This window comes from Lagenorhynchus albirostris, chromosome 13 (genome assembly GCF_949774975.1).
Source record: "Lagenorhynchus albirostris chromosome 13, mLagAlb1.1, whole genome shotgun sequence".
Taxonomy (NCBI): domain Eukaryota; kingdom Metazoa; phylum Chordata; class Mammalia; order Artiodactyla; family Delphinidae; genus Lagenorhynchus; species Lagenorhynchus albirostris.
The window spans coordinates 37,615,831-37,628,108 of record NC_083107.1 but is presented as its reverse complement, the minus strand read 5'-3'; the positions used below and the strand labels follow the sequence as shown (position 1 = coordinate 37,628,108).

The following is a 12,278-nucleotide window of genomic DNA, read 5'->3' as shown; positions in this document are numbered from 1 at the left end:
AAACACAGTAAGATAAGCAAAATGAGAAGACAGAGAAATATGCAGCAGATGAAGGAGCAAGGTAAAAACCCACCAGACCAAACATATGAAGAGGAAACAGGCAGTCTACCTGAAAAAGAATTCAGAGTAATGACAGTAAAGATGATCCAAAATCTCAGAAATACAATGGAGAAAATACAAGAAACGTTTAACAAGGAGCCAGAAGAACTAAAGAGCAAACAAACAATGAGGAACAACACAGTATATTAAATTAAAAATTCTCTAGAAGGAATCAATAGCAGAATAACTGAGGCAGAAGAACAGATAGTGACCTGGAAGATAAAACAGTGGAAATAACTACTGCAGAGCAGAATAAAAAAGAATGAGAAGAACTGAGGACAGTCTCAGAGACCTTTAGGACAACATTAAACGCACCAACATTCAAATTATAGGGGTGTCAGAAGAAGAGGAAAAGAAAGGGTCTGAGAAAATATTTGAAGAGATTTTAGTTGAAAACTTCCCTAACCTAGGAAAGCAAATAGTCAATCAAGTCCAGGAAGGAGAGTCCCATACAGGATAAATCCAAGGAGAAACATGCCAAGATACATATTAATCAAACTATCAAAACTTAAATACAATACAAAGTAAAAATATTAAAAGCAGTGAGGGAAAAGCAACAAATAACATACAAGGGAATCCCCATAAGGCTAACAGCTGATCTTTCAGCAGAAACTCTGCAAGCTAGAAGGGAGTGGCAGGACATATTTAAAGTGATGAAAGGGAAAAACCTACAACCAAGATTACTCTACCCAGCAAGGATATCATTCAGATTTGGTGGAGAAATTAAAACCTTTACAGACAAGTGAAAGTTAAGAGAACTCAGCACCACCAAACCAGCTTTACAACAGATGCTAAACTTCTCTAGGCAGGAAACACAAGAGAAGGAAAAGACCTACAATAACAAACCCAAAACAAAAAGAAAATGGGAATAGGAACATACATATTGATAATTACCTTAAATGTAAATAGATTAAATGCTTCAACCAAAAGACACAGACTGGCTGAATGGATACAAAAACAAGACCCATATATATGCTGTCTACAAGAGAGCCACTTCAGACCTAGGGACACATACAGACTGAAACTGAGGGGATGGAAAAAGATATTCCATGCAAATGGAAATCACAAGAAAGTTGGAGCAGCAATTCTCATATCAGACAAAACTGACTTTAAAGATTATTACAAGAGACAAAGAAGGACACTACATAGTGATCAAGGGATCAATCCAAGAAGATATAACAATTGTAAATATTTATGCACCCAACATAGGAGCACCTCAATACATAAGGCAAATGCTAACAGCCATAAAACGGGAAATTGACAGTAACACAATCATAGTAGGGGATTTTAGCACCCCACTTTCACCAAACAGATCATCCAAAATGAAAATAAATAAGGAAACACAAGCTTTAAATGACACATTTAACAAGATGGACTTAATTGATATTAACAGGACATTCCATCCAAAAACAACAGAATGTACTTTCTTCTCAAGTGCTCATGGAACATTCTCCAGGATAGATCGTATCTCTTCGGTCACAAATCAAGCCTTGGTAAATTTAAGAAAACTGAAATCATATCAAGTATCTTTTCCAACAACAAAGCTATGAGACTAGATATCAATTACAAGAAAAAACTATGAAAAATACAAACACATGGAGGCTAACCAATACACTACTAAATAACCAAGAGATCACTGAAGAAATCTAAGAGGAAATCAAAAAATACCTAGAAACAAATGACAGTGAAAGCAAGATGACCCAAAACCTATGGGATGCAGCAAAAGCAGTTCTAAGAGGGAAGTTTATAGCAATACAATCCTCAAGAAACAAGAAACATCTCAAATAAACAATCTAACCTTACACCTAATGCAATCAGAGAAAGAAGAACAAAAAAAAACCAAAGTTAGCAGAAGGAAAGAAATCAGAAATATCAGATCAGAAATAAATGAAAAAGAAATGAAGGAAACAATAACAAAGATCAATAAAACCAAAAGCTGGTTCTTTGAGAAGATAAACAAAATTGATAAACCATTAGCCAGAATCATCAAGAAAAAAAGGGAGAAGATTCAAATCAACAGAATTAGAAATGAGAAAGAAGTAACAACTGACACTGCAGAAATACAAAGGATCATGAGAGATTTCTACAAGCAACTATATGCCAATAAAATGGACAACCTGGAAGAAATGGACAAATTCTTAGAAATGAACCACCTTCTGAGACTGAACAAGGAAGAAATCGAAAATATTAAACAGACCAATCACAAGCACTGAAATTGAAACTGTGAATAAAAATCTTCCTACAACAAAAAGCCCTGGACCAGACAGCTTCACAGGTGAATTCTATCAAACGTTAAGAGGAGAGCTAACACCCTGATACCAAAACCAGACAAAGATGTCACAAAAAAAGAAAACTACAGGCCACTATCACTGATGAACATAGATGTAAAAATCCTCAACAAACTACTAGCAAACAGAGTCCAACAGCACATTAAAAGGATCATACACCATGATCAAAAGGTGTTTATCCCAGGAATTCAAGGATTCTTCAAAGTACGCAAATCAATCAATGTGATGCACCATATTAACAAATTGAAGGATAAAAACCATACGATAATCTCAACAGATGAAGAAAAAACTTTCAACAAAATTCACTCATTTATGATAAAAACTCTCCAGAGAGTAGGCATAGAGGGAACCTACCTCAACATAATAAAGGCCATATATTCCAAACCCACAGCCAACATCGTTCTCAATGGTGAAAAACTGAAACCATTTCCTCTAAGATCAGGAAGAAGACAAAGTTGCCCACTCTCACCACTATTATTCAACATAGTTTTGGAAGTTTTAGCCATGGCAATCAGAGAAGAAATAAAAGGAATCCAAAGTGGAAAAGAAGAAGTAAAACTCACTGTTTGCAGATGACATGATACTATACACAGAGAGTCCTAAAGATGCTACCAGAAAACTACTAGAGCTAAGCAATGAATTTGGTAAAGTAGCAGAATACAGAATTAATGCGCAGCAATCTCTTGCATTCCTATACACTAATGATGAAAAATCTGAAAGAGAAATTAAGGAAACACTCCCATTTACCACTGCAACAAAAAGAATAAAATACCTTGGAATAAACCTACCTAAGGAGACAAAAGACCTGTATGCAGAAAACCATAAGACACTGATGAAAGAAATTAAAGTTGATACAAACAGATGGAGAGATATACCATGTTCTTGGATTGGAAGAATCAACATTGTGAAAATGACTATACTACCCAAAGCAATCTACAGATTCAATGCAATCCCTATCATACTACCAATGGCATCTTTCACAGAACTACAACGAAAAATTTCGCAATTTGTATGGAAACACAAAAGACCTCCAATAGCCAAAGCAATCTTAAAAAAAACAGGGGCTTCCCTGGTGGCGCAGTGGTTGAGAGTCCGCCTGCCGATGCAGGGGACACGGGTTCATGCCCAGGTCCGGGAAGATCCCACATGCCGCGGAGCAGCTGGGCCCATGAGTCATGGCCGCTGAGCCTGCGCGCCTGGAGCCTGTGCTCCGCAACGGGAGAGGCCACAACAGTGAGAGGCCTGCGTACCGCAAAAAAAAAAAAGAAAAAGAAAAACAGAGCTAGAGGAATCAGGCTCCCTGACTTCAGACTTAAAGACTTCGTAGTTATACTACAAAGCTACAGTAATCAAGACAGTATGGTACTGGCACAAAAAGAGAAATAAAGATCAATGGAACAGGATAGAAAGCCCAGAGATAAACCCATGCACGTATGATAACATATGTGCATGTTATGATATGATAATCTCTCAAAGATAACCTTATCTTTGTTAAAGGAGGCAATAATATACAATGGAGAAAAGACAGCCTCTTCAGTAAGTGGTGGTGGGAAAACTGGGCAGCTACATGTAAAAGAATGAAATTAGAACACTCCCGAACACCATATATAAAATTAAACTCCAAATGGATTAAAGACCTTAATGTAAGGCCAGACACTATCAAACTCCTAGAGGAAAACATAGGCAGAATACTCTATGACATAAATCACAGCAAGATCCTTTTTGACCCACCTCCTAAAAAAAGGGAAATAAAAACAAAAATAAACAAATGGGACGTAATGAAACTTAAAAGCTTTTGCACAGCAAAGGAAAACATAAACAAGACTAAAGGACAACCCTCAAATGGGAGAAAATATTTGCAAACGAAGCAACTGACAAAGGATTAATCTCCAAAATATATAAACAGTTCATGCAGCTTAATATCAAAAAAACAAACAACCCAATCCAAAAATGGGCAGAAGACCTAAACAGACATTTCTCCAAAGAAGATATACAGATTGCCAACAAACACATGAAAGGATGCTCAACATCATTAATCATTAGAGAAATGCAAATCAAAACTACAATGAGGTTATCACCTCACACCGGTCAGAATGGCCACCATCAAAAAATCTACAAACAATAATGCTGGAGAGGGTGTGGAGAAAAGGGAACCCTCTTCCACTGTTGGTGGGAATGTAAATTGATATAGCCACTATGGAGAACAGTATAGCCGCTATGGAGAACAGTATGGAGATTCCTTAAAAAACTAAAAATAGAACTACCATATGACCCAGCAATCCCACTACTGGGCATATACCCTGAGAAAACCATAATTCAAAAAGAGTCATGTACCACAATGCTCACTGCAGCTCTATTTACAATAGCCAGGACATGGAAGCAACCTAAGTGTCCATCAACAGATGAATGGATAAAGATGTGGCACATATATACAATGGAATATTACACTCAGCCTTAAAAAGAAACAAAATTGAGTTATTTATAGAGAGGTGGATGGACCTCGAGTGTCTCATACAGAGTGAAGTAAGAACGAGAAAAACAAGTACCACATGCTAACACATATATATGGAATCTGTAAAAAAAGTTTCTCACGAACCTAGGGGCAGGACAGGAATAAAGACACAGACATAGAGAATGGACTTGAGAACACGGGGAGGGGGTAAGGATAAGCTGGGACGAAGTTAGACAGCACTGACATATATACACTACCTAATATAAAATAGCTAGTGGGAAGCAGCTGCATCGCACAGGGAGATCAGCTCGGTGCTTTGTGACCACCTAGAGGGATGGGATAGGGAGGGTGGGAGAGAGACACGAGAGGAAGGGGATATGGGGATATATATATACATATAGCTGATTCACTTTGTTATTCAGCATAAACTAACACAACGTTGTAAAGCAATTATACTCCAATAAAGATGTTAAAAAAAAATTATTGAGGAGAATAAGGTGAAAGTGGCACTATCACACCATTAGCTACCACAAGTAAACCACACTTACTTTACCCTGACAATACTACTTATAAGTAGGAATGTATCCTACGTAATAGTTTTGCATATGTATTAGCTGACTACTATAAGTTACTTATTGTAGCATTGTTTATAATAAAAAAGATTGGAAAAAATAGTGCTTATGAACAGGAACTGGTTAAATAAATTATGGTTCATGCACATAATGAAACACTATGCAGTCCTAAAAAAGAAAAAATGTGTTTTATATATTGATATGGAATAATAATCTCCAGGACAAACTGTTAGTGAAAAAAAGCCAAATCCGTTTAGTATGATACATCTGTGGAAAAGAGGACAGGGAAGAGAAATGTTTACAATTGGCAATTTATATAGAAAATCTATGATGCACCTGAGAGGTTAGGAACTGCATGCATGGGAGATATAGGCAGGAGGGGGAAAATGTATAGCATATCCTTTTATATCTACTTTTTGAAATTTGAACTATATGGATATGTGCCTATTCAAAAAATTAAATTAAAGAGAAAATAGTATAATAGAAAAAAAATATGAATACAATGTTCAGGACAGAAGCATTGATTGTATAAATTAATAGGAAACTATCTCTTAATAAACCAAGAACCTCTAACTGACTGACTCTCATTTCCTTCGATTGTACCAGTAGTACAGTAAGATAAGACATGGACTCTGAAGCCAGATTTCTTAGATTTGATCCCCAACTTTTCCCATGGCATGGTTTCTTTAGCGACAAAATGAGGATAATAATAGAACGTACCTTATAGGGGAGTAAAGAACTTAGAACGGAACAAATAATAAAGAAGCACTTATGTTAAGCTGTTGATATTACCTGTGCTGCAGCCCAAATGCAGTCAATATGCTGAGTACTCAGTCGCCCTTCTGCTGCCAAAAAATTCAAAATCACTTGGCACTGTTTGATAATCTGGAAAAGAAAAACTTATTACAGTTAATTTTTAAAAGCATTCTTCTCTCTTAATAGAGCAGATAAGTCACATATTAGTCCACAAACCTCAATATGTAAATTTGGTCCAAATATATGCTCTACCACATTGTTGCTTATAAGCCAGTCTGCAAGTTCTTTTGCAATGGACCTGAAGTCAAATAATAAAAATAGTTAATACATTTAAGAAAATATTAGTATCAATCTTTCCCATGTCTAAAAGCAGACTCAGGTGAAAATCTAAAACTGTTCACATACCAATTATAAAGAAGTGATTATATACAATTAACTGTTAATAGTACTATGAAGAATAACTGAAACAGAAATACAAGAAATGGTAATACTACCTGAATTTATAAACAAGCAAAAAAAAATCTGAAAAGTTAGGATAACTAACACCAGGTACACAGGTGAGAATACCAAGGGTAACACCTAAAAACTGATGTATTTTCTTACTCAAAGACCTTGCCTTCCCATTTTTAATTTCCATAGTAGGCACTGAGGCATTCAGGGAAGGTTTCCCCATATGTCCTCTATGGTAAGATAACATCAGAAAAGTAGGTTACCAAAAGGGTGGGGGAAGAAAAAAAGAAGAATCTCCAAGCCAAATGGCAAGTCTCCTTCCTGCCTGATATTAACGAAGGTTCTGCTAATGTGATCCCTAAAGTTATCAACTGACTGTTCAGAACACTTGGTTACACTTAGGAACAACTCATCTTTCATTTCAAAAAGTAAACTTTTTATTTTTGAACAGTTTTAGATTATCCTTCATTTTGTAAAAAGAGCTATCAATTCTTTTAGAGTAATAAATCACTGGCACAGAAAATTAAATTATTATGTTACCAATAAGGTAATGTAAGTTTATCAGTTAATTTGTCTTTTACAGCTTTGAGATATGTATGAAATATAGTAAACTAAACATATTTAAAGTATATAAAGTATATAAACATATATATTTAAAGTATATATTTAATTTGTCTTTTACAGCTTTGAGATATGTATGAAATATAGTAAACTAAACATATTTAAAGTATATAAAGTATATAAACATATATATTTAAAGTATATATTTAATTTGTCTTTTACAGCTTTGAGATATGTATGAAATATAGTAAACTAAACATATTTAAAGTATATAGAGTTCAATGAATTTAAACTTAAATATACATCTATGAATCCATCAGCACTGCCAAGATAACAAACACATCAACCCAAAAAGTTTCTTTAAAAAAAAAAAAAAAGTTTCTTTATGCCCCTTTTTAATCCCTCTTTTTCTCAGCTCCCACAACCCACTGCCCAGACAACCAATGATGTGCTTTCTGTTATTACATAGTTTTCATTTTCTAGAACTTCATATAAAAAAAGATACAGGATGTACTGTTTTATAAAATTTAGATTCTTTCACTCAGCATTAAGATTTATCCATTTTCTTTCATTTGTCATTAGCCCATTGGTTCATTCCAGGTTTGAGCAATTATGAATAAAGCTGCTATAATCACCCGTGTGCAGGTTTTTGTGTGGACATGTTTTCAACTCCTTTGGATAAATGCCAGGGAACATGACTGCTGGATCATATGGGAAGAGTACGCTGAGTTTTTTAAGAAACTATGAAACTGTCTTCCGAAGTGGCTGTACCTTCTTGCATTCCCACCAGCGGTGAATGAGAGTTCCTGTTGCTCCACATCCGTGTCAGCATTTGGTGTTATCAGTGTTCTGGATTTTGACCATTCCAATAGGCATGTAATGCAATCTCATCGTTGTTTTGATTTGCATTTCCCTGATGAAAGAGGAGCATCTTTGCATGTGCTCATTTGCCATCTGTATGTCTTCTTTGGTGGAGTGTCTGCTAAAGTCAGTGTATTTTTTAATCAGATTGTTCATTTTCTTACTGTTAAATTTTTAAGAGTTCTGTGTATATTTTGGATAACAGTCCTTTAACAGATGTGTCTTTTACAAGTATTTTCCCCTGTCTACGGCTGTCTTCTCATTCTCTTGACATTGTCTTTCGCAGAGCAGAAGTTTTTATTTTTAAAGAAGTCCAGCTTACCAATTCATGGATCATGGTGTTGAACTCAAAAGGTTACCACCATACCCAAGGTCATCTAGATTTTTTCCTATGTTATCTTTTAGGAGCGTTATAGTTTTACATTCTATGTTTAGGTGTGTGGTCCATTTTGAATTAATTTTTGTGAAGGGTGTGAGATGTGTCTAGATTTTTTTTCCCATGTGGTTGTCCAATTGTTTCAGCACCATTTGTTGAAAACCCTATCTCTGCTGCTTTGTACTACTGTCTTTGCTCCTTTGTTAAATATCAGCTGACTATATTTATATGGGCCTATTTCTGAGCACTGTATTCTGTTCCATTGACCTATTTGTCTGTTCTTTCACCAATACTGCACTGTCTTGATCACTGTAATTTTACAGTAACTCTTGAAGGTGGGTAATGTCGGTCCTCCAATTTATTGTTTCCTTTCAAAACTGTGTTGGCTATTCTGGGTCTTTTGCCTCTCTATTTAAACAAATGTTAGAATCAGTTTGTCGAGATCCACAAAATAACTTACTTTGATTTTGATTGAGACTGCAATGAATCTATAGATCAAGTTGGAAAGGACTGATACCTTTACAATTTTAAGTCTTCCTATCCATAGACATGGAATATCTCTCCATTTATTTAGCTCATCTTTGCTATCTTTCATCAGAGTTTTGTGATTTTCCTCCTATAGACCTTTTCATATTGTTACATTTATACCTAAGTATTTCATTTTTTGTGGTGTTAATGTAAATGGTATTGTATTTTAAATTTCAAATTCTATTTGTTCACTGCTGATATATACGAAATTTTTTTTTTTTTTTTTTTTTGTGGTACGCGGGTCTCTCACTGTTGTGGCCTCTCCCGTTGCGGAGCACAGGCTCCAGACGCACAGTCCCCGGACGCACAGGCTCAGTGGCCATGGCTCACAGGCCTAGTCGCTCTGCGGCATGTGGGATCTTCCCAGACCGGGGCACGAACCCGTGTCCCCTGCATTGGCAGGCGGACTCTCAACCACTGCGCCACCAGGGAAGCCCGTGACTGACTTTTGATTACTAACTTTGTATCCTGCAATCCTGCTATAAATGCTCATTAGTTCCATGAGACTGTCAATTCTTTCAGATTTTCTACATAGATGATCAGGTCATCTGTGATCAAAGACAGTTTTACTTCTGCCTTCCTAATCTATACACCTTTTATTTCCTTTTCTTCTCTTGTTGCATCAGGTAGGACTTTCCAGTACAATGCTGAAAAGCAGTGGTGAGAGTGGACACCCTTTCCTTGTTCCTGACCTTAGTGAAACAGCTTTGACCTTCACATCATTAAGTATGATGTTAGCTGTAGGAGGTTTTGTAGATGTTCTTTAACATGTTGATGAAGTTCCTCTCTATGCCTAGTTTACTGAGAGGTTTTTTTAATCATGAATGATAAAATTTGACCTTGTCAAAATTTTGACTTTACATTAATTGATCTTGAAACGCTGAACCAGCCTTGAATACCTGAGCTAAATCTCACTTGGTTGTGGTGTATAATTCTTTTTATACCTTGCTGGATTCGATTTGCTAATATTTTATGAGGATTTTTATATGTATGTTCATGGGAAGTACTGGTCTGTCGTTTTCTTGTAATGCCTTTGTCTGGTTTTGGTATTAGGGTAATGCTGGTAAGGCTTCCCTCTGCTATCTTCTGAAAAAGACTATAGAGAATTGGTATAATTCCTTCCTTAAATATTTGGTTAAATTTACCAATGAACCCATCTGGTCCTGGTACTTTGTTTTGGAAGGTCATTAACTGTTGATTCAATTTATTTAATTGAGACAGGCCCTTTCAGAGCAATTCTTTAAAAAAAATTTAAATGGCTACCACAGAAGAACAGCTAATGAAAAAAGTAGTGATATGTATATTGTGGGTAGAAGAAAAACGGTTTCAAAATAGGATGAGCAATGAAAAGACCCCAAGTTTTTTCAGTTATGTAAATTATATACAGAAAAACTGGAAGGACTGAACAATTTCTTTTCTTGTTTATCCATAGAAGAATTATATTTAATTTTAAAATTATTCTAAAGATTTTTAATAAGCTATGAATTAGATATATGACCTCAAAGGGTAAAACATTAAAATAAAACTAGTAGTGGTATATTTTACCTATTTCTGAGTAACCCAACAGAAGCTATGATCCATGAATCAACTCTATGATGTTTAACATACAAAAAGACAATTCAACAACTAAAAATAATTCTAAAAAATAAATCCCATTCTTTCAGTTTCTTGAAAAACACTGAAAGGAGACTCAGGGACTTTTGTAACAGCCGAGAACTGTAACTATAACTGAGCAAGCATAAAACTGGACAATGTTATCAGTAACAATCATTCAGGGCTCTGGAAACATATATATACTGGGACTCCCAGAAGGAGTAAGGAGAACAGAAAGAAAATTGGAAGAAACTATGGTCAAACATCCCAAATTTGATGAAAAATGTTCATCTACACAGCCAAGAATCACAACAAGCGCCAACTAAGATAAACACAAGGATATCAACACCCAGAGACATCAGAGTCAAACTCTTAAAAGCCAAAGAGCAACAGAAAAATCTTAAAAGCAGCAAGAGAAAAAGAACTAAGCACATAGAAAGGAACCACAATAAGATTCGCAGCTGACTTATCAGAAACAAAGGAATAGAGCTATACTGAAGCACTGTTCCTATATTTTACTAGAATTGTGATTAATCTGAAGTAGACAGTATTAAATTAAAATGCATATTGTAACCCATAAAGCAACCACTGGCAAAATAATTTTTAAAGTATAAAAAAATGGAATTAAAATGGTATACAGTACTCCCTCTGTAACCATGGGTTCTGCATCCATAGATGCAACCAACAGAGGATCAAAAATATTTCTTAAAAAAAATTCCAGAAAGTTCCAAAAGGCAAAACTTGAATTTGCCAAATGCTTGCAACTATTTACATAACACCTACATTGTATTAGGTATTGTAAGTAATCAAGAGATGATTTAAAGTATACAGGAGGATATGTACAGATTACATGCAAACACTACATGACTTTATATAAGGGAGTTGAGCATCTGAAGATTTTGGTATCCACAGGTGATCCTGGAACCAATCCCCCACATATACCAAGGGACAACTGTACTACCGTATACTGACATACTGCAAAATAAGGCAGTAAAGGAGAAACAGAAAAAAAAATTTTTTGAGGAAGACATACAAAAACCCAACAGCAAAACGGCAGGCATAAATGCAACTATATAATATTAAGAGTGACTGGATTAAATACTCCTATCAAAAGGGAGAGATGGTAGGAGTGGATTTTTTTTTCTTCTTCAATCCAACCAAATGCTACCTCCAAGAGACATACTTTAGATCCAAAAACAAACAGGTTGAAAATAAGAGGATGGAAAAAGATATACCATGAAAACAGTAAGCATAATAAAGCTGCAGTGGCTATACTAACATCAAACAAAATACACTAAACTAAAAATTGTTTTAAAGAGACAAAGAGGGATATTTTATAATGATGAAAGGATGAAATTATCAGGAACATAACAACTATAAACATATATGTACCCAACAAAATGTCCTAAAATACGTGAAGCAAAAACCAACAGAACTGAAGGGAGAAAAAGAAATATAGCCAATTCCTACTACTCTTGGCAGTTATATTCTATAACGTCACTGCACTGAATTAGCTAATACTGAACCCCTGAGTATTTTTTTAAATTATTGTCACCCACTGCTTTAATGGGTAAAAAGAACATGTCATTAGCATCAAGTGCTTCCTAGAGTGGGTTCTCTTTAAAAGAATGACTCAGTGCAATAATGTGACTAGCTGTTTGCCTTTGACTGGAAGAAGACAGAGGGTTTGATTAAATGCAAATCTTATATAGTAACTTTAGATACACAATTTGTTCTACAAT

General features: G+C 35.3%; 1 protein-coding gene across 1 annotated transcript in view; it reads right to left on the bottom strand.

Annotated features, from left to right (window-relative positions):
* Window positions 1–12,278, bottom strand: part of USP34 (ubiquitin specific peptidase 34) — a 231,927-nt gene that overhangs the window by 148,589 nt on the left and 71,060 nt on the right. The window contains exons 9-10 of the mRNA XM_060169925.1: window positions 6,384–6,465; window positions 6,204–6,296 (exon numbers count right to left, since the gene is read on the bottom strand). Of these exons, the coding sequence (XP_060025908.1) occupies window positions 6,204–6,296; window positions 6,384–6,465 (175 nt within the window). The remainder of the gene's footprint in view (window positions 1–6,203; window positions 6,297–6,383; window positions 6,466–12,278) is intronic.